Genomic DNA, 27,583 nt, shown 5'->3' on the forward strand with positions numbered 1-27,583 from the left:
GGTTACAGATTTATTCAGATTTTAAATTTCTTTTCACCTCAGGTTTTAGTAAGTTATATTTTTATAGGAGTTTGTGTATTTAATCTAAAATTTCAAATATATTAGCATAATGTTATTTATAACATCCTCTTATTTTATTGTAATATCTGAAGATATGTGACTATATTTTTCCTGTTATTGGTAATTGGTGGGATATTTTCTCAGTTTCTTTTTTATTTTGTTTTATTTTATTATGTTAGTCACCATATAATACATCATTGGTTTTTGATGTGGTGATCCACGATCCATTGTTTTCGTATAACACCCAGTGCTCCATGCAGTACCTGCCCTCCTTAATACCCATCACCGGGCTAACCAATCCCCCCTTCCCCCTCCCCTCTAAAACCCTGTTTGTTTCTCAGAGTCCGCAGTCTCTCATGGTTCATCTCTCCCTCCAATTCCCCTCCCCCCATTTTTCCTTTCCTTCTCCTAATGTCCTCCATGCTATTCCTTATGTTCCACTAATAAGTGAAACCATATGATAATTGACTTTCTCTGCTTGACTTATTTCACTTAGCATAATCTCCTCCAGTCCCATCCATGTTGATGTAAAAGTTGGGTATTCATCCTTTCTGATGGCTGAGTAATAGTCCATTGTATATATGGACCACATCTTCTTTATCCATTCATCTGTTGAAGGGCATCTCGGCTCTTTCCACAGTTTGGCTATTGCGGACATTGCTGCTATGAACATTGGGGTGCATATGGCCCTTCTTTTCACTACATCTGTGTCTTTGGGGTAAATACCCAGGAGTGCAATTGCTGGGTCATAGTGTAGCTCTATTTTTAAATTTTTGAGGCACCTCCACACTCTTTTCCAAAGTGGCTGTACCAACTTGCATTCCCACCAACAGTGTAAGAGGGTTCCCCTTTCTCCACAACCTCTCCAACATTTGTTGTTTCTTGCCCTGTCCATTTTTGCCATTCTAACTGGTGTAAGGTGGTATCTCAGTGTGGTTTTGATTTGGATTTCCCTGATGGCTAATGATGATGAACATTTTTTCATGTGTCTGTTAGCCATTTATATGTCTTCTTCAGAGAAGTGTCTTTTCATATCTTCTGCCCATTTTTTGATTTGATTATTTGTTTTTTGGGTGTTGAGTTTGAGAAGTTCTTTATAGATCTTGGATACCAGCCCTTTAGATCCACTTTAAAAATGCTTACTGAATCATAGTGAAGATAAGAATGTGGTTTTCTAACAGTCTATAATAGAAAATCACTATCACATTATAAAAGATTGTTTCACTTGGATTCCTCTGGAAGCCAACTCTGAAACAAGAATTAAGGACAAATAGTTTATTGGGGATCAAAGGAGACAGCAATAGGAGGGTGAGAAAGTAAGACAGGGGAAGTAGGCTATAAACAAAGGACATCTCTTAACAAAATTATCACCTGGGCAAATGAAGCTAATTCCATTGCAAAAACACTAGACTCCAACACACCTCAGATTTTTCCACCCTAGGGGAGAATGAGCTAGGCTATTTGTGTACCAACTCCTGTCTGTATTTAACCAGGGCCTCTGGGATGTGGTTGTGGAGAACAGAGAGTGTTGATTTTCTGGCACTTCCAGCCTGCTGCATTTATAGACAGCCCGGGCTCCTGGGGCCAGAGAAAGCCCTCAAAGACATAAAAATATTGATAGTTGAAGTTCTAGCCAGAGTGCACTAAGATGGGCCAATAAATGGTTATGAGTGGGGACTGTACATTCACCTCCTACACTGTTCAGATCCACTCCTGTCTTGTTACAGATGTTTCAAGATGGTGGCCATAGGTACGAACTGAGGGAGAGACATCAACACAACATAGATGAAATGAGGATCCAGGCCACCTGTTTCTAAAATTTACTTTTGTTTTCTAATGCAAAATTTGCTGTTGTATCTACCTGACCTTATGAATTTTTGTGCCTGGCAGTACTCAGCTCCAGTCACATGATGGCCCATGGTTAGGCACTCCATCTCTACTAAAGCCCAAGAACTTGCCAGTAGCCCCTGGCTCCAGAAACACCGCATTGTAACTCTTCGCCAGGGGCTCCATGTGGTGCCATTAACTACCATGGATACCTCCAGCAAACACCATGGGTTCTGCCAACATCGATGATCCAATTAGTAGGCTCCCTTGCACCATAGCCTGAATCAGCTGCAAACCCTCTATTGCTTTAGATCCCATTTGAAATTGGCAGTCTATCAAGTCATTTGAAAAATCAATTAAAGCAGTATTCCAGGTGTGGTATGTGCTGTCTCCAAAACCTGAAGAGTCCTACAAGGTGCTGTGAAATGTGCAATAACTTGTCCCTTGCTTTCCAGCTAGAATTTTGTCTTTCATCCACCCAAGTGTAAGCTCCTCTGTTGCCTTCTATGCCATGCTACCTGCCACAGGTCTCTCTTCTGTCTGTAGCATATCAGACTTCCATATAAGGGGTCTCCATTTTGACTCCTTGTATTTCAATCTGTCCAAACCCACCTCACATAGCTTTGTCTGTGCCTTGCAGTCTACTCCTGTTGGTACCAATACCTGTATAGCTTCCTATACCAGTATCTGAGCTCCCTACATCCTGTATTCAAGTATTGCTGTCTGTTCAATCTACTGACTTGCCTCTCCATAGATTCTCCCTCCCCAGTGCACCAAGTGTCTGCTGCGTCCCTCCCGGTGAGTCCAGTGCCTAGCCAAGCTAGCTTATGGCATATTTTGAGTTTGCTAAGCTGCTACTCAACAATATTCTGGTCACTTTTTCTCTGGCTTTTACCTAGAATGCTGTTGGTCATCAACAATTCTGAGTTAACAGTCTCCTGAGTCCCTTTGTTCTGGGGTACATGAAGTTGTGGCAGTAATACAAGGTCATCAGAGCCAGAAAAAAAGCTTGCCCAGCTATAAGCTTTGCTTTTATCTACCACCCCCTAAACCCAGATATCAAGAAGGCCAAAATACTGGAGGGGAGAGGGGTGGAGGGGTGGGGTGGCTAGGTGATGGACATTGGGGAGGGTATGTGTTGTAGTGAGTGCTGTGTGTTGTGTGAGACTGATGAGTCACAAACCTGTACCCCTGAAACAAATAATACATTATATGTTAATTTTAAAAAGGCCAAAATAAACCCTCAAAGATTATTAACTCAAGGTATAAATACTCCTCTTTTTGTCATATATATCTCATTCCAAAGAATGACTAATGCCACAGTAAATGATCATTTTCTTCAAAGGGCAGTTTCAAAGAACCTGAAGCTTTATTTTTTTTTTAATTTTTAAATTATGTTCAGTTAGCCAACATAGAGAACGTCATTAGTTTTTGATGTAGTGTTCAACAATTCAGAAGCTTTTAAACTTTGAGTCCATTTTTCTGGATTGTGTGTGTATCAACATTTTTTCCAATTTACAAGTTTGTTTTCTTTGTGGGTTATTTTTTCCTCCCTCTCTCCCTTCCCCCCTTCTTTTCTTTCTTCCTTGAAAACTATTTTTATTTGATGTAACCAAACCTAAGTTTGTCAAGAAAGTACTAAAACCTTGTCCCAAAAAGGTCCTGTCTCTTCCCACTTTGCATTTCATAATAATCACCAAAGAGAAGAAAGCCATTTTCTTTGGGTTACCTGGTGGGTAGACTCCCAACAGGAACCTTTTGTGTAGGAGATAGTTCTACCCAAATTCTCAGAGGCCATCCAGTCATTTGGCTTTCTGTTTGGATCTGGTTGGATCCAGTAATTTCTCTCTTTTTTTAACCTCTCTGGAGTTTACTTTATGTCGAAATGTGATTAAAGCAGAGCCTAGAACAGAAGGGAGACTGAAGATGCCTTGAGAGCCTTTCCCTGTGGGCTCATTCTCCAAGTTTCCCAGCACTAACATACCTGCCACAGCATATCTTTCCTAGGGGAATCAAGGGGAAAATCGGGCCAGTAATCTAAGTCTGCTGGGTGTTTGGAACTAGAAATTATAACATCTGCTTCCTACCCCCTAGGGTTCTCTCCTTGGCTAGTTATACTCCTCAATTCATAGATTTGGGGCTGGTAGATAGGAGTGAGAGTCTGAATGTGGACCTTTTCTTGTTGGTGCCCAAGAAATATCTAGGACCTTGGAAGCTGATATTTAGATCCCCTAAAGAGAATCTCAGGACACATTTACTTACCAAACATTGCATCATAAATGCAGGCAAGGTCAGTATTGAGATGGAATGGGTATTTTTCTCAGCACATATGGGCTTATATATGGGGATGGAAGAGGAAGAATGAGAAAGCTGATTCTGACATGGAGGAGAAGAGAGAATTAAAATGAGAGAGGGCAGGGAGGCACGGAGAAGGAGTAGAGACACAGAGTGACAGAAGAACAGAGAGAGAGAGGCAGAGAGAATGAGAAGTGGGAGAGAAGGAGGGAGAAAATGACAGATAAAGTGAAGGGACAGACAGGAAGAAAAAGAAAATAAAAAAGACAAAAGTGAACCAAGAGATAAAGAGATACAGGGAAGAGGTCTTCAGAGGAATTTCCACTTGCTTTAGATCTGACATAGTCCAGTTGCTGAATGTGAGAAAGGGTGTTTTATTTTTTTAATTAAAAAAAAATGCTTTATTTAAATCCAGTGTAGTTAACATATACTGTATTATTAGTTTCAGGGGTAGAATTTAGTGATTCATTAGTTGCATATAACACCCAGTGCTCACTACATCAAGTGCCTTCCTTAATGCCCATCTCTTAGTTACCCCATCCCCGCCCCCACCTCCCCTCCAGCAACCCTCGGTTTGTTTCCTAGAGTGGGAGAGGGTGTTTTATAGTCACCTTTGTGACTAGTGGCAAATGCCTCTAATGAGACAGTAACCTCCTGTCCCTACATTTAGGTACGAATTAGCTTTGCGAAGCAATTGCTTCATTTTGTTGAATACCACGTGAAAGTTGGGAAGGACACGTGTGTTTTATTGCATACTGGTACCCAGATAACCAGAGTATTTAGACATTCCTGAGATCTTTCCAATATTGGTGTATTAGTTTCCTATTACTGCTCTAACAAATTACCACAAAGGTAGGGGCTTCAAAAACCCACGCATTTATTATCCTATAGTTCTGGAGGTCAGAAATCTGAAATGTTGGCACACCTTGGTGAGAGCTCCAAGGGAGAATTTGTTTCCTTGCCATGTCCTGTTTGTCTGTTTGTGTCCAGTTTTTTTTTTTTCCTTTTTATTTTTATTCTTATGTTAATCCCCATACATTACATCATTGGTTTTAGATGAAGTGTTCCATGATTCATTGTTTGTGCATAACACCCAGTGCTCCATTCAATACGTGCCCTCTTTAATACCCATCACCAGGCTAACCCATCCCCCCACCCCCCTCCCCTCTAGAACCCTCAGCTTGTTTTTCAGAGTCCATCGTCTCTCATGGTTCGTATTGTTTGTGTCCAGTTTTTAGAGGCCACCTGCATTCCTTGGCTCATGGCCCTTTCCCCATTTCCTACACCAGCGGCATAACATTTTAAAATCTCTTCCTGACTGATTCTTCTGCTTCCCTCTTCTACATTTAAGGATACCTGTGATTATATTGGGCCCTCCCAGATAGTCCAGGATAATCTCATTTTAAAGTCAGCTGATTAACAACCTTAATTCTATGTGCACTTTAACTCTCCCTTGTCATGTACCTTTTTATCCCTAGGTTCTGGGCACTAGGATGGGGACGTCTTTGAGGGTTATTATTTCTGCTTACCACAACAGACTAGCAGGTGTTGGAAGATGACAGGAATAACCAAAAGGGAGATGAAAACTTGGGGTACAAGCTAAAAACTCACTTCTTGGGGCGCCTGGGTGGCTCAGTTGGTTAAGCAACTGCCTTCGGCTCAGGTCATGATCCTGGAGTCCCAGGATCGAGTCCCGCATCGGGCTCCCTGCTCGGCAGGGAGTCTGCTTCTCCCTCTGACCCTCCCCCCTCTCATGCTCTCTCTCTCTCTCATTCTCTCTCTCAAATAAAAAAAAAACTCACTTCTTTTGGCATATTTTGATTATAGTCCTAATTTTTCATTATGGGATGTTATTATGTTGCACAGGGAGGAAAGGAAGCATATTCAAAAAGATATACTTGGTATGTAATTTAAAATGTTGTATCATCACAACCTTCTATATGTTGTCAGTAGAAAATAAACTATAAATAATTTGCATGAAATACATGCTGGGAGTCAGCCTGATCTTTGCTTTCTCAACATGATATGGGATCCCAGGAAACCCACAACCACCAAGGGGAAGGAGTCTAAGTGACGTCAAATGAAAATATGTCTTTCTAAGGAAGTTGGAACAGAGAAGTCAGCAAGAGTGAGAGACGTGGAGATAAGGGAGAAGAGGTTGGAAATGCAAGAGAGACACAGATTTTTCAGGGTCTTTAAGACATACTAAGGTTATAACACTTCATCTTAAGATCAATGGGAATCCTTTGAAGGTTTTCAAACAGGGAGAGTTATTTAGATTTTTAAAAAGAAATATAGGTTTTTAAGAAAAAAAAATCTCTCTTCAGCTGCAGTAGGGAGAATGGATAACATAATTCAGGGTTTTGTAAGAACCCTCTACTGAACTGAAAGAACCATCTACTAAATTAAAATAAAAATGTATGTGTATCGATGAGTGTTCTTTAGCCAATACTATTTGTATCCTTTTATTTGAAAAATCTACCTCCCATCTGAAATTTAACAATTGAATTCAAACTGTTGAAGTCAAATCTTCTAAAGTTTGCTGTGCTGTGGTTGATGATTTGAAATACTCATCACAGAGCATTCTTGGGGCAATAACATGGGTGAGACATCATATTCCATGGTCTGGTCCTCAGTGTCACAGATGGAAGAATTCTGGTTTGTCACTAATTCAAGAAAAGCTGGCTCTCATGAACAGTCCTTCATCAACAATTTTCCTAATTCCTTTATGTGCCAACATAAAAAAACATATGAGAAATAGGTTGTTTCCCACTTTCCAAAATAAAATATACGTATTTTTCATATGACTGCTAAAAATGATTATTTCAGAGTCCTTAATATTTTCAACCATTCTTCATTCCCAGCAGAGGAACGAGTATCATGAGGAGGGAGAACCAGAGCAGCGTGTCCGAGTTCCTCCTCTTGGGGCTCCCCATCCAGCCAGAGCAGCAGGGCATGTTCTTCGCCCTGTTTCTGGGCATGTACCTGACCACAGTGCTGGGGAACCTGCTCATCATCCTGCTCATCAGGCTGGACTCTCGCCTCCACACCCCCATGTACTTCTTCCTCAGTCACTTGGCCTTCACTGATGTCTCTTTCTCATCTGTCACTGTCCCAAAAATGTTGATGGACATGCATGCTAAGTACAAATCCATCCCCTATGCAGGGTGCATTTCACAAATGTATCTTTTTATATTTTTTACTGACCTGGACAGCTTCCTTATTACATCAATGGCATATGACCGCTATGTGGCTATATGTCACCCTCTTCATTATACCACCATCATGAGGGAAGAGTTATGTGCCTTACTAGTGGCTATATCTTGGATCCTGTCCTATGCCAGCTCCCTTTCCCACACCCTTCTCCTCACCCAGTTATCCTTCTGTGCTGCTAACACCATCTCTCATTTTTTCTGTGACCTTAGTGCTCTGCTCAAGCTGTCCTGCTCAGACATCTTTCTCAATGAATTGGTCATGTTCACAGTAGGGGTGGTGGTCATTACCCTGCCATTCATATGTATTCTGGTATCTTATGGCTACACTGGGGCCACCATCTTGAAAGTTCCTTCCACCAAGGGGATCGGCAAAGCATTGTCCACATGTGGCTCCCACCTGTCTGTAGTGTCTCTGTATTATGGGTCAATATTTGGGCAGTATCTTTTCCCCAAATTAAGCAATTTCATCAACAAGGACATCGTTGTGGCTCTTATGTACACAGTGGTCACACCCATGTTGAACCCTTTTATCTACAGCCTTAGGAACACGGACATGAAAGAGGCCCTGGGGAAACTCTTCAGTAGGGCAACATTTTTCTCACAGTGATATGACATTTATTTAAATCAGAACCTCATTTTGGTTGACCTCATGTGTTTGATTTTCCATTTGAATATTTTTTAAAACTTTAATGTTTCCACCCTAAGACAAATAGTGACATGTTGGATGTGCTTGGTAAATATTTGTTGTCCAGAATTTCATTCCCTTATTAACAATGCTCTCTTTTATAAATACCTTTTGATCAGCAAATGCTAAGTTAATTTTATTACTTATTTCTGCAACTTGGGGTCATGAATAATACAATGATCTACAGTTTGGTTATCCCTTATTTGTGATTTTTGGAAACCATTATATCTGGGGCCCATAATCTCAAGCTTTAACCCACCCCAGAATCTAAAGAATTAGCTATATTATTTCACTATATTCTCTTATGTATCAGTTTTTTTTCAAATCCTCCAATTTTTTTTTAAGATTTTATTTACTTATTTGAGAGAGAGAGACAGTGAAAGAGGGAACACAAGCAGTGGGAGAGGGAGAGGGAGAAACAGGCTCTCCACTGAGCAGGGAGCCCGATGAGGGGCTTGATCCCAGGACCCTGGGATCATGACCTGAGCCAAAGGCAGATGCTTAATGACTGAGCCACCCAGGTGCCCCAACAAATCCTCCAATTTTTAATAAAAAGCTCCTAATTGGATTTTTATGTAAGCCTTCCAGTTTTAAAATCCTATATGGATCAAACAAAATGTGTATAGTCAGGGTAAGGTCTGCAAAGGTCACCAGTATTTAAACCCCATTGTAATGGGGTAACTCAGTAATGGGCATTAAGGAGGGCATGAGACACAATGAGCACTGGGTGCTATACGCAAACAATGAACCATTGAACATCACATCAAAAACCAATGACGTACTATACCCTGGGTAATTGATTTTAAATAAATAAACAAACAAACAAACCCCACTGTAACATCTCTTGACTTGTATGACCTGCCCAGAAAGACAGAAATTACCATAGGCCAGATGGTAGGAGGATGAAGCAGTGGGGGAAGCTAAAGGCCGAGTGGCCCCGCTGTACACTTAAGGGAATTAAGGCCCAGGAGAGGGGTGCCTGTCCAGGGAGCAGTGGTCTCTGGGTGTCCCATGCAGAGCACAGGTTCTTCCCACTGTTTCCTGTTTCCCTCAGAATGACACTAATGGTGGTAATTGTTCTATCTCCAAGACCCCAGGGACTTTTTGCTGAATGCCTATATGCTTGCTGGAAAAAAAATGTGCAAGGTAAGGGTCAAAGATACTTAAAAGCCTTATTTTGGTAAATCTTATGTATCTTAAACAGATTTGCCTTCCATCTTTATAGATCTTTTGAAATCAAAGTATCCAAACTGCTTGTCACTTGAGTAAGAGGAAGTGTATTACTCTCTGCCCATGATATAAAATGTTACATTTTCCTGTAAAGCTCTAAAGATGGAGGGCCTGTAGGAAATCAAGACTCACCAACCCCCTTTTACCAACACTGTGTGGTTGTTGCTGCTTAGCCCCCGTACACAATCATAAATGAGAGCATGCTTCATGCTGGCCTCCTTTGTAAATTAACCAAATTATAGTGCATACTCTCAGAAAGCATCATTGCTTTCCTACAAATGCCACTCCAGGTTCAGCACTGACTATCCATGGACATCCCACCTTCCCAAGTGAAGAATAAAAGCAAAGCTTCTGAGTCCATAGTCTTTCATGGTTCGTCTCCCCCTCCGATTCCCCCCCTTCATTTTTCCCCTCCTGCTATCTTCTTCTTCTTTTTTTTTTTTTTTTACATATAATGTATTATTTGCTTCAGAGGTACAGATCTGTGATTCAACAGTCTTGCACACTTCACAGCGCTCATGGTGATGGGTTTAAAGAGGGCACGTTCTGCATGGAGCACTGGGTGTTATGCACAAACAATGAATCATGGAACACTACATCAAAAACTAACGATGTAATGTATGGTCATTAACATAACAATAATTTTTTTTAAAACATTGTTAAAATGTCTATGCTACCCAGAACAATCTACACCTTCAATGCCATACCGATCAAAATTCCACTGACATTTTTCAAAGTGCTGGAACAAACAATCCTAAAATTTGTATGGAATCAGAAAAGACCCCGAATTGCCAAGGATATGTTGTAAAAGAAAAACAAAGCTGGGGGCATCACGTTGCCCGATTTCAAGCTACATTACAAAGCAGTGATCACCAAGACAGCATGGTACTGGCACAAAAACAGACATATAGACCAATGGAACAGAATAGAGAACCCAGGTATGGACCCTCAACTCTACAGTCAAATAATCTTCAACAAAGCAGGAAAAAATATGCAATGGAAAAAAGACAGTCTCTTCAATTAATGGTGCTGAGAAAATTGGACAGCCACATGCAAAACAACCATTCTCTTACACCATACAGAAAGATAAACTCAAAATGGATGAAAGACCTCAATGTGACACAGGAATCTATCAAAATCCTAGAGGAGAACATAGGCAGTAACCTCTTTGACATCGGCCAGAGCAACTTCTTTCAAGATACATCTCCAAAGGCTAGTGAAACAAAAGCAAAAATGAACTTTTGGGACTTCCTCAAGACAAAAAGCTTCTGCACAGCAAAGGAAACAGTCAACAAAACAAAGAGGCAACCCACAGAATGGGAGAAGATATTTGCAAATGACACTACAGATAAAGGGCTGGCATCCAAGATCTATAAAGAACTTCTCAAACTCAACACCCAAAAAACAATAATCAAGTCAAAAAATGGGCAGAAGGCATGAACAGACACTTCTCTGAAGAAGACATACAAATGGCTAACAGACACATGAAAAAATGTTCATCATCATTAGCCATCAGGGAAATTGAAATCAAAACCACACTGAGATATCACCTTACGCCAGTTAGAATGGCAAAAATGGACAGGGCAAGAAACAACAAATGTTGGAGAGGTTGTGGAGAAAGGAGAACCCTTTTACACTGTTGGTGGGAATGCAAGTTGGTACAGCCACTTTGGAAAACAGTGTGGAGGTTCCTCAGAAAGTTAAAAATAGAGCTACCCTAGGACCCAGCAATTGTGCCACTGGGTATTCACCCCAAAGATACAGATGTAGTGAAAAGAAGGGCCACATGCACCCCAGTGTTCATAGCAGCAATGTCCACAATATCCAAGCTGTGGAAGGAGCCGAGATGCCCTTCAACAGACAAATGGATAAAGAAGATGTGGTCCATATATACAATGGACTATTACTCAGCCACCAGTAAGGATGAATACCCACCATTTGCATCAACATGGATGGAACCGGAGGGGGTTATGCTAAGTGAAATAAGTCAAGCAGAGAAAGTCAATTATCATATGGTTTCACTTATATGTGGAACATAAGGAATAGCGTGGAGGACATTAGGAGAAGGAAGGGAAAAATGAAGGGGGGGAAATCAGAGCGGGAGATGAACCATGAGAGACTATGGACTACAGGAAACAAACTGAGGGTTTCAGAGGGTAGGGGGGTGGGGGGGATGGATAAGCCTGGTGATGGGTATTAAGGAGGGCATGTATTGCATGGAGCACTGGGTGTTATATGCAAACAATGAATCACAGAACACTAAAAAAATAATTAATTAATTAAAACTTGAAACATAAGAAAAAAGAAACTAATGAGTTTGAATGTAAGTGATGAATCACTAATTTGACATCTGAAACTAACACGACTACACGGTATGTTAACTAGCTGGAACTCAAATAAAAACTTGGGAAAAAAAGAGAAACTAATGATCTATACTCTAGGAACTACAGACCACTCATGAAAGAAATTGAAGAAGACACAAAAAGATGGAAAAATATTCCATGCTCATGGACCGGAAGAATAAACATTGTTAAAATGTCTATGCTACCCAGAGCAATCTATACCTTCAATGCCATCCCGATCAAAACTCCAATGACATTTTTCAAAGTGCTGGAACAAACAATCCTAAAATTTGTATGGAATCAGAAAAGACCCTGAATCACCAAGGAAATGTTGAAAAAGAAAAACAAAGCTGGGGGCATCACGTTGCCCGATTTCAAGCTATATTACAAAGCTGTGATCACCAAGACAGCATGGTACTGGCACAAAAACAGACATACAGACCAATGGAACAGAATAGAGAACCCAGATATGGACTCTCAACTCTATGGTCAAATAATCTTTGACAAAGCAGGAAAAAACATGCAATGGAAAAAAGACAGTCTCTTCAATAAATGGTGCTGGGAAAATGGGACAGCCACATGCAGAAGAATGAAACTCGACCATTCTCTAACACCATTCACACAGATAAACTCAAAGTGGATGAAAGACCTCAATGTGAGACAGGAATCCATCCAAATCCTAGAGGAGAACATAGACAGTAACCTTTTTGACATCGGCCACAGCAACTTCTTTCAAGATACATCTCCAAAGACTAGTGAAACAAAAGCAAAAATGAACTTTGGGGACTTCATCAAGATAAAAAGCTTCTGCACAGCAAAGGAAACAGTCAACAAAACAAAGAGACAACCCACAGAATGGGAGAAGATATTTGCAAATGACACTACAGATAAAGGGCTGGTATCCAAGATCTATAAAGAACTTCTCAAACTCAACATCCAAAAACCAAATAATCAAGAAACTAATGAGTTTGAAATTGACTTCCCACCCCATCTTTTGAGTGGGCTCCCTCATCTCTTGTCTAGATGATGACCAAGGAACCTCTCCTAGACATTCTGAGTCTACTCTTCCCTTATCCATCAGAACTTTTAGTTACAAACTGGAGAAGCTGATACCAGCAGATGTGGGTATTTTCTCAAATATAGAAAGCTTATTTAAAAGATGATGCGTCTAAATGCAATGTGTCATCCTGAATTGAATCCTGGAACAGAAAAAGGACATTGGTGGAAAAACTGGTAAAATCCAAAAAAAGTTTGCAATTTAGTTAGTGGTAATCTACCAGTGGTAATGTCTTAGTTTTGCTGAATGTACCATGGGTGTGTAAAATGCTTAAAACAGGAGAAACTTGGGTAAAGAGTATAGAAAATCTCTGTACTATTTTTGTAGCTTTTCTAGGCATCTAAGATTATTCCAAAATAAAATGTTTATTAAAAATAATAAACTAGTGAGTTTGGTTAGCTATAGTGGGTGGGTGGGAATGGTTGTGGAGATGAGCATACCTATTTGTATAGTTTTGACCATGTTATCTTTCAACTTTTCAGATAACTATATAAGCAGGAATGAACAAAGCAAAATAGAATGAAAATAAAAGAATTAACCTAACATTTCAAATGACATGACCAGACTGAAAGGGAAGATAAAATAACTCAAGTAATTCTAGATGCACCAGGTGGTTGCTCATAAATGAGCCATCATTTTGAGAGAGAGAGAGAAGACAGAGAGACAGAAGTGCTGTATGGTGTTTGAAGTCCTCATTCCTAAGAGCAGTCAGGATATCTCACCAGATCTTTAAATACCACTGCCACTCTGTGGCATAAAAGACCCTGATCCTGAGGGTAAATGAGGAAAACACCCATGGTGTCCTGTGGCACAAACAATTATGAAAAGTGGTCCTGAAGGCTTTTTACCTATGCCCAGATCTCATCTCTCAAAATACATGTCAGAACATTTATTGAAAACACAACGGATGCCTAATGTAAGGATGTAAGCAACAAGCCCCTTTGAAATTATTTTATCTCCAACATGATGCCAATATAGCAGCATCTTTTCTGGCTCATTGAGTCCCTCATTTTCCAACTACATTTATACATTCCTGTGAATCCCCAACCAACAAGGCTTTATGTCTCAAAGTCCTAAAGTCAGCCCAAGACTATTGTAAACCCAGTGACCTCACCTTCAACCAACACCATGATGGCCTGATGGGCCACCAGATGACATCAGATCCATGGTTGGACTCATTCCTGATGATGACATCAGACCCACAGCTGGACTTATCCGTAATGGTGACCTTGATCTACCCAATGGACTGATCCAGGTGGAAATTTCCATGATCTCAAGTCCCTCATATGTCTCCTATCCAAGGCTCCCTTCACCCCCTAAGCCCCCTCCTGCTCCTGGTATCTCTTCTTTCCCAATCCAACCTCAACCATCACAAGCTACTCTCCCCTCTCCTTCCACCCTTGTACTTTCTGCTCCTTTCCCAAATGTCTGCACTTCTAGGCCCCATCTCTGATATACAACCAGCACTGAAGGATGCATTACAAAATAATTTTTATGTAAGCCTTACTGAGTGAACAGCCATGTTTTAAAGGATACAAATTGTTGGTATGCCATATGGTACCCTCTCATCTGACCGGCCACACTGTAGTCTATCCAAATGATATTTAAAAAATCTTCAAATAACACAACCCAGCCCCTATCCATCTATCTGGGTGGGCCATATCTCTGAACCTAAGCCTCGGATTTTCTCCTGGTCTTCCCTTTAAAATATTAATTCCAACTATCTAGAATATCCCCATATTATGTCCTAACCAAAATGCTTACTGGCAACTTATTAGTTCTTGGCTGCCCATGCCAAATGTCTAAGATTCTAGCCCATGAAGGTTATTCTCTTCCTCCCCCATATCCCTCACTCCTGCACTAATTTATTCCTCTAACACAGGCTTCTCCTCATAATTTGACTTGTACTATCTGCATTTGTGGCTCCTGCTCCTAAACAAAGCTCACCAATCTTATTCTTACCACCACGTATGTTATATTCTTGTCACCCGCCCTCATTCTGCTGACCACCATGGGGGTTACTGGTGCTGCCTTGGAGGCCACAATATTACACAACATAATAAAATAATTAATGCCAATCAGGAAATGCCCAGAATAATTTCCATATATATGATTCAAACTGCCACAGCCCTGGAAGCCCTAAATGAGAGACAATGCTCCCTGGCAGCTGTGGTTGCTAATAATCGCCTAGCCTTAGATTATCTGCTGGCCAGCCAAAAGGGCATTTGTTCTCATAAGGGTACCTATTGCTGCATGCTGCTAAACAACACGGGCAAAGTTTCTCAAGAAGCACAACACATGATCTGTTTCTCTGGCAGAAATTTTCCCCCATTACCACCCCTCAACTACTACAAAGTCCCAAACCCATTCCCTCTGCTTTGCCCAAGCCAACTTGTGGCTTATACCCAGCCAGCTTTCCCAGGAGTCCTTTGTGGCTCATTCTTTCTCTTAAATTCTCTTCTTATGTGAAGCGTCATGAGCCCCTGACCTCTGAACCAAAGCATGTGCCTCTTGATAATACGCGCTGTGACATGTATATGAAAGACCTATAGCCCGAATATTTAATACACACGCGCGCGCATGCACACACACACACACATGCACGTGCACAAACATGCCAAAATGTTAGCCTTTGTAAAGTGTGGGTGAAGGGCATACAGGAAGTCATTCAATCATCCTTACAACTTTTTTCCAAGCATGAAATCATTAAAAAAATAAATTTAAAAAAATTGAATCCCAACTGGAATCATGCCCCAAAAAAGTTTGAGCTTGGAACTATGCCCAAGAAGAAAGAAGTCTAAGACATCCTGGCTTTAGGGACACTGTCTCCTGTGACTCCAGTCCCCTCTGGTTCCTGGTCACAGTGTTCTCCAAATGGCAGTAAGAAATTGGCCAATTAACCCACAAAAGCTCCTCCCTTACTATGAAGAGAAGCTGAGAATTTGGCAAGTCTGGAAGAAGTGTCTGAACTCACTGATGATGATCACAGGTCAGAAGGAGCTGGAAATCCCACCAACAGCATAAAAGGATTCCCCTTTCTCTGCATCCTCACCAACTTTTGTTGTTTCCTGTCTTGTTAATTTTAGCCATTCTGACAGGTGTGAGGTGGTATCTCATTGTGGTTTTGATTTGTATTTCCCTGATGGCTAATGATGTGGAGCATTTTTTCATATATCTGTTGACCATTTGTATGTCTTCTTTGGAGAAATGTCTGTTCATGTCTTCTGCCCATCTCTTGACTGGATTATTTGTTTTTTGTGTGCTGAGTTTGAGAAGTACTATATGTTGACTAACTGAACTTAAATTAAAAAAAAAAAAAGAAGGAGCTGGAAATCTGCCTTGGCAATGGATCTGCCCATGTGCTCATGGGTTTGTGTATGAGTATCTCTGTGTTTGTGAGTGTGTGTTGTCTGCATGTATTGTGTATGTTTGTGTACATGTTGTTTGATAGTTGCATGTGTGTGTACTACGTATCTCACTCAGCCTGATTCTTTTCCTCAGTTAAACCCAAACTGGGCTTTGTTTTAGTGCATGCAGACCAAGTTGTCAGCTCCAACATGTGATTAAGGACTTCTGATTCATGTCTGTGATCTTAAATATTTGCCTCTGTTTTTTTTTTTAAACATTTTTATTTATTTATTTTTTAGAGAGCGAGCGAGAGAGAAACAGCATGAGAGGGGAGAGGGTCAGAGGGAGAAGCAGGCTCCCCGCTGAGCCGGGAGCCCGATGTGGGACTCGATCCCAGGACCCTGGGATCATGACCTGAGCCGAAGGCAGACGCTTAACCATCTGAGCCACCCAGGCGCCCTGCCTCTGTTGTTTTGATGGGGGCATTTCCCTCACTGGGGTGGGGGGCATCACAGCTGAGCAATGAGAGCTCCACCACTGGGGGAAAAGATGTCCAAACTTATCAAGGAACTGAGATCAGAGAGGGCTCAAACCTTTTCTCAGTGGGTGTGCTAGTGTGTGTGTGAGCTCGTCTGTGGGTGACACACTTTTATGTAAGAGCAGGAATGTATATTGTTTCCTTTTGTCTGTGTTTCTGTTACCATGTGTATGTTACCATGTGCATGGGTTGGAGATGGTGGTTTGATGACCATGCCTGTGACCGAACAGGCTTACCCGACCCATGATGACACCTTCTCAGTGGGAAGGGGCCAAAGCATGCTTTTCAGTAATGGGACTGCGTGTGCTGCTTGTAGTGAGTGATTAAGTGTGCATGTGTGTTCTTGGTGGATGTTTCTTGTGAGATTTTGAAATTGTGTGTGGCCTTGTGTGTTTTTGGTGATGTGTATGTATATGATGAGTTATTGATATGTTGTATGTGAGTTGTGTATTTTACCAGGTAGGTTATACTTGTGTGTTAATGGTGCATTGTGAGTATATTTGTGGGTGATACATTATTGCATATTATGTGTTATAAATGACTTGTATGTATATCAGTATTTATGAAATGAAACAAATACTGGCTCTCTTTCCCTTACATTGGGACTCAAACACTGGTGCCTGAAATCCTCAAATCAGCAGTGTGTGTATGCATGCGTGTGTGTGTGTGCATGTGTGGTGTTTGTACGTGTGTTTGGAGGCTTCTGATTTGCACTCATAACCTCAAATAGTTCTTTCAGTGACCTCCTTCTGGGGTAAAATAAATGGAGATAACCAGTGCCCCAAGAGACTGTTTTCTAAAAAAGTTCTGTTATCATTTTCATATACCTAAGTGTGACTGAGTGGCTCAGAGTTTTGTAACCCTTGCATGTTCACCTAACATACCAGGCAAAGAAATGTTAGTTGTCATGCCCAGTGAAGTTAGAGCACAGAAACCCCACCAAATGGTGGCAGGACCTTGGGAAAATCACTCAATTCTTTGGCCTCAGTTTACATATCTATAAAATGGAAGCTTACAGGCCCTCAATAAGTATTTATGGCTTGAACAGAAGTTAATGTATGTGAGAGCTTTTTGTCAGTTGGAAAATATATAAATATGAAAGGAAATATCTAGACAGGGCACTAAGAAAACTTCGGACAACTTCAGTGTCCTTGCAAACCTAAAATAACAGTGTGTCTGGCATTTACAAGCAATGAAATGGGAGAGTTCCATGTTAAAAGCCTGGGCACTGATCACACAGTATTAAGATGAACTCCATGAAGTGACCACTATTTGATCATTTTAGCCTACAGAAAATGGCAATTATATATACAAGACTATAGTTCAATATATATATATGCATATATGTATATATGCATACATACATTACAGTTGACCCTTGAACAACATGGGTTTGAACTGCACAAGTCCACTTATACATGGGTTTCTTCCGACAAATACAGAACATACAGTAAGTGTGCTTTCTCTTCCTACGGTCTTTTGATAACATTTTTTTCTAGATTACTGTATTGTAAGAATATAGTATATAATACATATACAAAGTATGTGTTAATCAACTGTTTATGTTATTGGTAAGGTTTCTGGTCAACAGTAGGCTATTAGTAGTTAAGTTTTGGAGGAGTCAAAAGGAATATGTAGATTTTCAACTGTGTGCAGAGTTGGTGCCCCAACCCCCATGTCATTTAAGGGTTACCTGTATATTGCATATATGTGTGTATGTATATGTACATTCCATGTGTATGTTTATATATATTCCATCTAAGTATATGTATATGCATAGATGGAATATAGAGATGGAATATACTTATGTATACAAATATCGCTATCTCTGTGCATATGTATGTGTGTATATGTATCCCCTCTTATATGTATGGATATATATATTCACAAGAGGAATGTGACAATATTCCAACAATGCCACCTCAGCACTGACATTGCATGTCACTTTATAGCAGAAACAACTGATACCAATTTGCCAAGGGTCATCTACTATTTCTGCCACAGTGAACTGTTATGCTTTGACTCTATCTCAGTGTCATGAATTATCCCAGTAAGTGCATAAAAAATATACCCATAGAAGGAAGGGACCCTGCTTTTCTTGTTTGCTGCTGCATTCTCAGTCCTTAGTAGAGAGCCAGGTTCAGTCTCAATGTTCAATAAATAATGGTCAAATGAAAGAGTGAACATCCTCTTGCTTCTGTGCAATGAGATCTTGTTGGCTGCTTTTGGTTGTAATGTTTTCCCAGAACCAGACTGGGATAGAGTGAAGATGCATGCATCCACAGGTGTGAGAAATTAATAGGAATGTAGTTTAAAATGCATTGTCTTTTCAGAAATTTACAGTATGGACTGTATCCCTATCATTCTTCCCTTTTATTCCCAACCCTTCTTTATCCCCAGCATGCAAAAGCACAGCATGAGTCTGAAGAACCAGAGCAGCATGTCCGAGTTCCTCCTCCTGGGGCTCCCTATCCGGCCAGAGCAGCAGGGTGTGTTCTTCGCCCTGTTCTTGGGCATGTACCTGACCACAGTGCTGGGGAACCTGCTCATCATCCTGCTCATCAGGCTAGATTCTTGCCTCCACATCCCCATGTACTTCTTCCTCAGCCACTTGGCCTTCTCTGACATTTCCCTTTCATCTGTCACAGTTCCAAAGACGTTGATGAACATGCAGACTCAGCAAAAATCCATCCCCTATGTGGGGTGCATTTCACAGGTGTATTTCTTTATATTTTTTAGTTGCCTTGACAATCTTCTTCTCACAATGATGGCCTATGACAGGTATTTGGCTGTCTGTCACCCTCTTCACTACACCACCATCATGAAGGACAGGCTTTGTATTATCCTAGTGGCTGGATCCTGGTTTTTCTCTTGTGTCCAAGCTCTGTTGCACACCCTCCTCGTGGACCAGTTGTCCTTCTGTGCCGGGACTATCATCCCCCACTTCTTTTGTGATCTTGCTGTTGTGCTCAAGTCCTCCTGCTCAGACACCTCCCTCAATGAGCTGCTTATCCTCACTGAAGGAGGATTCATCTTCATCCTGCCATTGAGTGGTATCTTGGCCTCATATATCCGCATGGCAGGCATCATTCTGAAGGTCCCCTCCTTCAAAAGAATCTCCAAAGCCTTGTCTACATGTGGCTCCCACCTCTTTGTGGTGTTTTTATACTATGGGACAATTGCCGGTGTTTACTTTTTCCCTTCATCAGGCAACTCCAAAAACAAGAATATAATTGCTTCTGTGATGTACATGGTGGTCACCCCTATGCTGAATCCCTTCATCTACAGCCTGAGGAATAAGGATATGAAACATGCTCTTCAGAAAATTTTTAGAGCCAAAGACTCCCCCTTGGTGTGATTAATTTAACCCTGCTGTCATGGGCACTCATTGGGCTATAAACATGTTTCCTTTAAAAGTTGTGACTTGGGAGGGCAAGAGGATGGGTTAAATGGGTGATGGGTATTAAGGAGTACACGCGTTGTGATGAGTACCAGGCGTTGTGTGTGAGTGAGGAATCACTAAATTCTATACCTAAAAATAATATTAGACTGTCTGTTAACTAACTGGAATTTAAATAAAAACTTGGGGGGACTAACATAACATAATAAAATTTTAAAAAAAAGAAATTGTACACTTTGCTTAGAGAAAAACTGCCAATTAGCATTTATTACAGTGAACGGATATTACACTAAATTTTTGTTCTACAATTGTAACTAAAGCAAAGATATGAGCGAAATTCTATTCTCTTATTAAATGCCTGTAAGCACACACACAAAAAAAAACTTGGGGGGAAAAGTTGTGACTTGGACAGCTCTTACTGCTGACACCATTCTTGACCTTGTCTCATTTTACATTTCTTCTCGTGTTTTTCTTCACCTGATTGGTTTTTGTCCCTACTTGTTCTCTGAATTCTGTGTATTACTGTTTCTGCAGAGAAATCCCAAGCCGTCCTGTGATGTTCACTGCAAGTCTGTGAGACTTTTGAGCCCACTTCCCTGAGCTTTAAGAAGTTTTCTTATCTCCCTCTTTTTCTTCAATAACTCTCTTTATCTGGTACTGATATCAACACATATTTATATGACTTTTCTTAATACCACCAAATTTTGTTAATTTCATACATGAAGAATTCAGAAGTTACCAAACTGCTTTATGTATTGAATGGTGTCTATCACAGCTGGTATTAATTAACCATTTAACTGCATATTTTATTTAATCCTCAATACAAGCCTCTTATAAGGATACTAATATTTTCCATATTTAGCAAGCCCAGAGAAATCAAGTAAGTAGCTGCCCTAAGACTTAATCTTAGACATGAGATTTAAAGCCATCTGTTTAACCAGATTACTTTATCACCACTATCCTGGTCTGCCACACCACTGACCAGTCTGGACATTTTTGATCCTTATATATAGCATACAATAAATACTCTTTCGTATTCCATTTTTATTCAGTATACTTATGGTTAAATCATTCTCAAGGCTTTATAGTTTTCAAATGTGTCTATACATCTTAATTTATTCATCTATTCTAGTTTTGTTTTGTTTTTTAATTTAGAGACAGAGTATGTGTGAGCGGGGTAGGGCAGAAGGAGGAGAGAATCTTTTTGTTTTGGTGTTTTTTCTTTTAACATATAATGTATTATTTGTTTCGGGGGTACAGATCTGTGATTCAGCAGTCTTACACAATTCACAGCGCTCACCATAGCACATACCCTCCCCAATGTCCATCACCCAGCCACCTCATTCCTCCCACCTCCCTCCACTCCAGCAACCCTCAGTTTGTTTCCTGAGATTAAGAGGCTGTTATTATGGTTTGTCTCCCTCTCTGGTTTCGTCTTGTTTCATTTTTCCCGCCCTTCGTCTATGATCCTCTGTCTTGTTTCTCAAATTCCTCATATCAGTGAGATCATATGATACTTGTCTTTCTCTGATTGACTTATTTTGCTTAGCATAATACCCTTTAGTTCTATCCACATCGTTGCAAATGGCAAGATGTCATTTTTGATGGCTGCATAATATTCCAGTGTGTGTGTGTGTGTGTGTGTGTGTGTGTGTGTGTATGACATCTTCTTTATCCATTCATCTGTTGATGGACACATCTAGGCTCTTTCCATAGTTTGGCTATTGTGGACATTGCTGCTATAAACATTGGGGTGCATGTGCCCCTTCGGATCACTACATTTGTATCTTTGGGGTAAATACCCAGTAGTGCAATTGCTGGGTCGTGGGGTAGCTCTATTTTCGACTTTTTGAGGAACCTCCACACTGTTTTCCAGAGTGGCTGCACCAGCTTGCATTCCCACCAACAGTGTAGGAGGGTTTCCCATTCTCTGCCCCTCACCAACATCTGTCCTTTCCTGACTTGTTAATTTTAGCCATTCTGACTGGTGTGAGGTGGTATCTCATCGAGGTTTTGATTTGGATTTCCCTGATGCCAAGTGATGTGGAACACTTTTTCATGTGTCTCTTGGCCATTTGGATGTCTTCTTTGCAGAAATGTCTGTTCATGTCTTCTGCCCATTTCTTGATTGGATTATTTGTTCTTTGGGTGTTGAGTTTGGTAAGTTCTTTATAGATTTTGGATACTAGCCCTTTATCTGATATGTCATTTGCAAATATCTTCAGAAGAGAGACTCTAAAGGAGGCTCCATGTTCAGTGCAGAGCCCGATGTGGGGTTCAATCCACAACTCAAGATCATGACCTGATCTGAAATCAAAAGCTGGACGCTTAAGTGACTGAGCCACCCAGGTGACCCTCATTCATTCTAGTTTTGATTGACATTTGGGTTGTTTCCAGTTTGGGACTGTGTATATACTGGAGAATGGGTCATAGTGTATGCATATTTTCAGCATTAATAGATAATATCAGAAAGTTAGATAAAGTGCTTGTACCATTACATTCATCCCTGTAATAAATGAAAAAGTGTGGTCCACTTGCTCAACAACACATATACTGTCCATCTTCTCCAATGTACACATGCTTATGGGTTTGTAGAAATCATGTGTTGTGGTTTTTATTTGCCTTCTCTGATAACTCATGTAGTTTATCTCTTTTGCCTATGCTTACTGATCATTTAGGTATTTTCTCTTGTAAAGGACCTGCTCCCAATCCTTTACTGCTGTTTTATTGGGTAGTCTGCTTTTTAACATTAATTTGTAAAAATTCTTTATATATTCTAGGTATGAGTCCTTTGTTAAATATATGGATTGAGGACTTTTTCATTATGTGGCTTGCTTTTTCAATATCTTAACAGTCTATTTTGAGTTAATTTTGTGTAATTAACACACACCAAAAGGTTCAATTTCATTCTTTTGCATGTAGATATTCAGTGTTCCCAGAGCCATTTATTTAAAAGATAATTCTTTCCCCTACTGATCTGTCTTGGCATCTTATAAAAATTCAGCTGGATATAAATTTGAGGGATTACTTCTGGATTTTCAGCTCTGTTCCATTGGTCTATATCTATCTTCAGGCCTATATCATAATATCTTGATTACTGTAGTTTTGTAGTAAGATTTGAAATCAGGACATATGGATCCTGACACTTTGTTCTATTTCTTTGACATTGTTTTTTTTTAGTTGGGATCCCTTGAATTTCCATGCATAGTTTAAAATCAGCTTGTCAATTTCTGCAAAGAAGACAGCTAGGTAATGACAAGCTGATTTTAAACTACATATACTGTATTCTTACAACAAACTAAGCTAGAGAGAATAAAATATTATTAAGAAAATCATAAGGAAGAGAAAATACATTTACATACTGTCCTATATTTATGAAAAAAAAAATCCACATATAAGTGGACCCATGCAGCTCAAAGTTGAGTTGTTCAAGGATCAATTGTATATACAAAATCATCAGAAAATACAGTTTTGCTCCTTCCTTTCCAATCTAGATGCCTTTTATTTTATTTTATTTTTTGCTTGACTGCCCTAGCTAGAACCTCCAGTAAACATTGAATACAAGTGATATTGTTCTTGAGCTTAAAGGGGAAGCCTAGATAGAGGTGATGGTCGCACACCACTGTGAATATACTTAATGCTACTGAGTTGTACACATTAAAATGGTTAAAATGGTAAATTTTATGCAAATTTTACGTGTATTTTAGCACAATAAAAAATAATCAAACAATGCAATTTATCCCCTAAGCAAAATAAAAGAAGGACTAATGAAAAAAATTATATGAATCTCAGAAGAACAAAAAATAAAATTGGAGAAGAAATATTTAGAAAAATAATGGAGACAAATTAGTCGGAGTTAAATATTAATGACTTCCGATTCAAAGGTCTAGAGAGTGATAAAGAGGAAAGAAAATGAAAAGCTCACACATTCATAGGTTTAATAAATTTTAAGAATTTCAAAGTCAAAAATTCTGAGAGAAAGGGAAGTTTGCCTGCAGGAATCATACTCATATCAGACTTCTTAATAGCTACACTGGATGTAAAAAAGCAATGAAATATTTTTATTTTTTTATTATGTTATGTTAATCACCATACATTACATCATTAGTTTTTGATGTAGTGTTCCATGATTCATTGTTTGTGTATAACACCCAGTGCTCCATGCAATACGTGCCCTCCTTAATACCCATCACCAAGCTACCTATCTCCCACCCTCCTTCCCTCTAAAACCCTCAGTTTGTTTCCCAGAGTCCATAGTCTCTCATGGTTATCTCCCCCTCTAATTTCCCTCCTTTCATTTGAAATATTTTTAATGCATAAAAGGAATACAGCTTTAAAATCAATAATTTATATCCAGCAAAGTTGCCATTCAAATGTAGAAACATATTACAAATATTCTTATATATCTAAATAAAGGTAATTTATATATCTATATAAAGCTTCAGAAGGTTTGCCTCACTGAAATTTGTGAAGGAAACACTACATCAAAAACTAATGATGGGAGGGGGAAGATGGCGGAGGAGTAGGGGACCCTATTTCAACTGGTCAAACTCTCTCTTTTCGCAAACAACATGATACTTTATGTGGAAAACCCAAAACACTCCACCCCCAAATTACTAGAACTCATCCAGCAATTCAGTCATGTGGCAGGATACAAAATCAATGCACAGAAATCAGTTGCTTTCTTATACACTAACAACGCAACTGTAGAAAGAGAAATTAGAGAAACAATTCCATTTACAATAGCACCAAAACCCATAAGATACCTCAGAATAAACCTAACCAAAGAGGTCAAGGGTCTATACTCTAGGAACTATAGAACACTCATGAAAGAAATTGAAGAAGACACAAAAAGATGGAAAAATATTCCATGCTCATGGACCGGAAGAATAAACATTGTTAAAATGTCTATGCTACCCAGAGCAATCTATACCTTCAATGCCATCCCGATCAAAACTCCAATGACATTTTTCAAAGTGCTGGAACAAACAATCCTAAAATTTGTATGGAATCAGAAAAGACTCCGAATTGCCAAGGAGATGTTGAAAAAGAAAAACAAAGCTGGGGGCATCACCTTGCCCGATTTCAAGCTATATTACAAAGCTGTGATCACCAAGACAGCATGGTACTGGCACAAAAACAGACATACAGACCAATGGAACAGAATAGAGAACCCAGATATGGACTCTCAACTCTATGGTCAAATAATCTTTGACAAAGCAGGAAAAAACATGCAATGGAAAAAAGACAGTCTCTTCAATAAATGGTGCTGGGAAAATGGGACAGCCACATGCAGAAGAATGAAACTCGACCATTCTCTAACACCATACACAAAGATAAACTCAAAGTGGATGAAAGACCTCAATGTGAGACAGGAATCCATCCAAATCCTAGAGGAGAACATAGGCAGTAACCTCTTTGACATTAGCCAGAGCAACTTCTTTCAAGATACATCTCCAAAAGCTAGTGAAACAAAAGCAAAAATGAACTTTTGGGACTTCATCAAGATAAAAAGCTTCTACACAGCAAAGGAAACAGTCAACAAAACAAAGAGGCAACCCACAGAATGGGAGAAGATATTTGCAAATGACACTACAGATAAAGGGCTGGTATCCAAGATCTATAAGGAACTTCTCAAACTTAACACCCAAAAAACAAATAATCAAGTCAAAAAGTGGGCAGAAGACATGAACAGACACTTCTCTGAAGAAGACATACAAATGGCTAACAGACACATGAAAAAATGTTCATCTTCATTAGCCATCAGGGAAATCCAAATCAAAACCACACTGAGATACCACCTTACACCAGTTAGAATGGCAAAAATGGACAGGGCAAGAAACAACAAATGTTGGAGAGGTTGTGGAGAAAGGGGAACCCTCTTACACTGTTGGTGGGAATGCAAGTTGGTACAGCCACTTTGGAAAAGAGTGTGGAGGTGCCTCAAAAATTTAAAAATAGAGCTACCCTATGACCCAGCAATTGCACTCCTGGGTATTTACCCCAAAGACACAGATGTAGTGAAAAGAAGGGCCATATGCACCCCAATGTTCATAGCAGCAATGTCCGCAATAGCCAAACTGTGGAAAGAGCCGAGATGCCCTTCAACAGATGAATGGATAAAGAAGATGTGGTCCATATATACAATGGAATATTACTCAGCCATCAGAAAAGATGAATACCCAACTTTTACATCAACGTGGATGGGACTGGAGGAGATTATGCTAAGTGAAATAAGTCAAGCAGAGAAAGTCAATTATATGGTTTCACTTATTTGTGGAACATAAGGAATAGCATGGAGGACATTAGGAGAAGGAAGGGAAAAATGGGCAGGGGGAATTGGAAGGAGAGATGAACCATGAGAGACTATGGACCTGAGAAACAAACAGGGTTTTAGAGGGGAGGGGGGAGGGGGGATTGGTTAGCCCTGTGATGGGTATTAAGGAGGGCACGTACTGCGTGGAGCACTGGGTGTTATATGAAAACAATGGATCGTGGATCACTACATCAAAAACTAATGATGTATTGTATGGTGACTAACATAACATAATAAAATTTTTAAAAAATAAAAAAAATAAAAAATTAATGATGTACTATACAGTGGCTAACTGAACATAATAAAAAAAAGAAACACTTAAAAGATAAACATTTTTTAAGGACTCGTTGAACACTACATCAAAAACTAATGATGGCTAACTGAACATAATAATAAAAAAGAGTAAAATGTTAAAAAAAAAGATTTATTTATTTATTTATTTTAGAGAGAGAGCATGTGTGAGTGTTGGGGAGAGAATCCTCAAGCAGACTCCCTGCTGAGTGGGGAGCCTGATGCAGGGCTGGATCCCAGGACCCTGAGATCATGACCTGAACCGAAATCCAGAGTCAGCCACTTAACCAGCTGAGGCACCTTAAAGGATAAACATTTTTAGGAAATGCTGCAAGATGTATGGAAATTAAGGATGGTTAAACATCTTGATAAAATTTGGGGTTTTTTAAGTCTTAAACTAAAGGAAAAATGAGAAAGCATATCTACTATAAATCAGAATTAAAATTCCTACAAATCATTATCAAAAGACAATTAACCCAATAAAAATGGGCAGACTCTTCATAAAAAGAAGATACAAGAATGGGCCAATAAGCATAAGAAAATATGCTCAGCATCATTAAGGATTGGGGAAATGTGAAATAAAAGCACAATGAGCTACCACTTGATACACTTAGGATGGCAAAAATGGGAACTCTAAGATTTTTTTTCTACACACACACACACACACACACATAATTTCACATGATTAACTAAGATTAGAACTTTCTGTTCCTTTAAAATAGCTAGAAACATAGAGAAGCATTTAATGTTCAGCTAGCCAACTGAGAATTTCCCAGATTGAAACCTCAACACTAAATCACTCCATCTATAACTTTTCTGCCTTCCCTATAAAAATCAAAGCAAAACCACTCAAGTGAGACATTTTAATTTTCAGATATTTGTTGTTCTCCTTATAGAAATTAGCCTGAATGAAATTGACCTTTTTATTTGTTCAGCTCTTATTTTTCTGTTATTATTTAAATTTCAGTTAGTTAGCATA

General features: G+C 39.6%; 3 protein-coding genes across 3 annotated transcripts in view; 2 read left to right on the top strand and 1 right to left on the bottom strand.

The window, feature by feature from the left end:
* LOC123849976 (olfactory receptor 1L8-like) overlaps window positions 1-27,583 on the bottom strand; it is a 254,310-nt gene that overhangs the window by 74,546 nt on the left and 152,181 nt on the right. The window lies entirely within an intron of this gene.
* LOC123841722 (olfactory receptor 1J2) lies at window positions 7,063-8,004 on the top strand. Its single transcript, XM_045871250.2, has one exon. It carries the CDS (start codon window positions 7,063-7,065, stop codon window positions 8,002-8,004), a length of 942 nt encoding a protein of 313 aa, XP_045727206.2.
* On the top strand, window positions 19,014-19,955 carry LOC123841636 (olfactory receptor 1J4-like). The gene has a single exon (XM_045871191.2). The coding sequence runs from the start codon at window positions 19,014-19,016 to the stop codon at window positions 19,953-19,955; it is 942 nt and encodes a 313-aa protein (XP_045727147.2).

Source organism: Mirounga angustirostris, unplaced genomic scaffold, assembly GCF_029215605.1.
Source record: "Mirounga angustirostris isolate CCGP_5_RB_7025 unplaced genomic scaffold, mMirAng1.0.hap1 SCAF_15, whole genome shotgun sequence".
Classification (NCBI taxonomy): Eukaryota; Metazoa; Chordata; class Mammalia; order Carnivora; family Phocidae; genus Mirounga; species Mirounga angustirostris.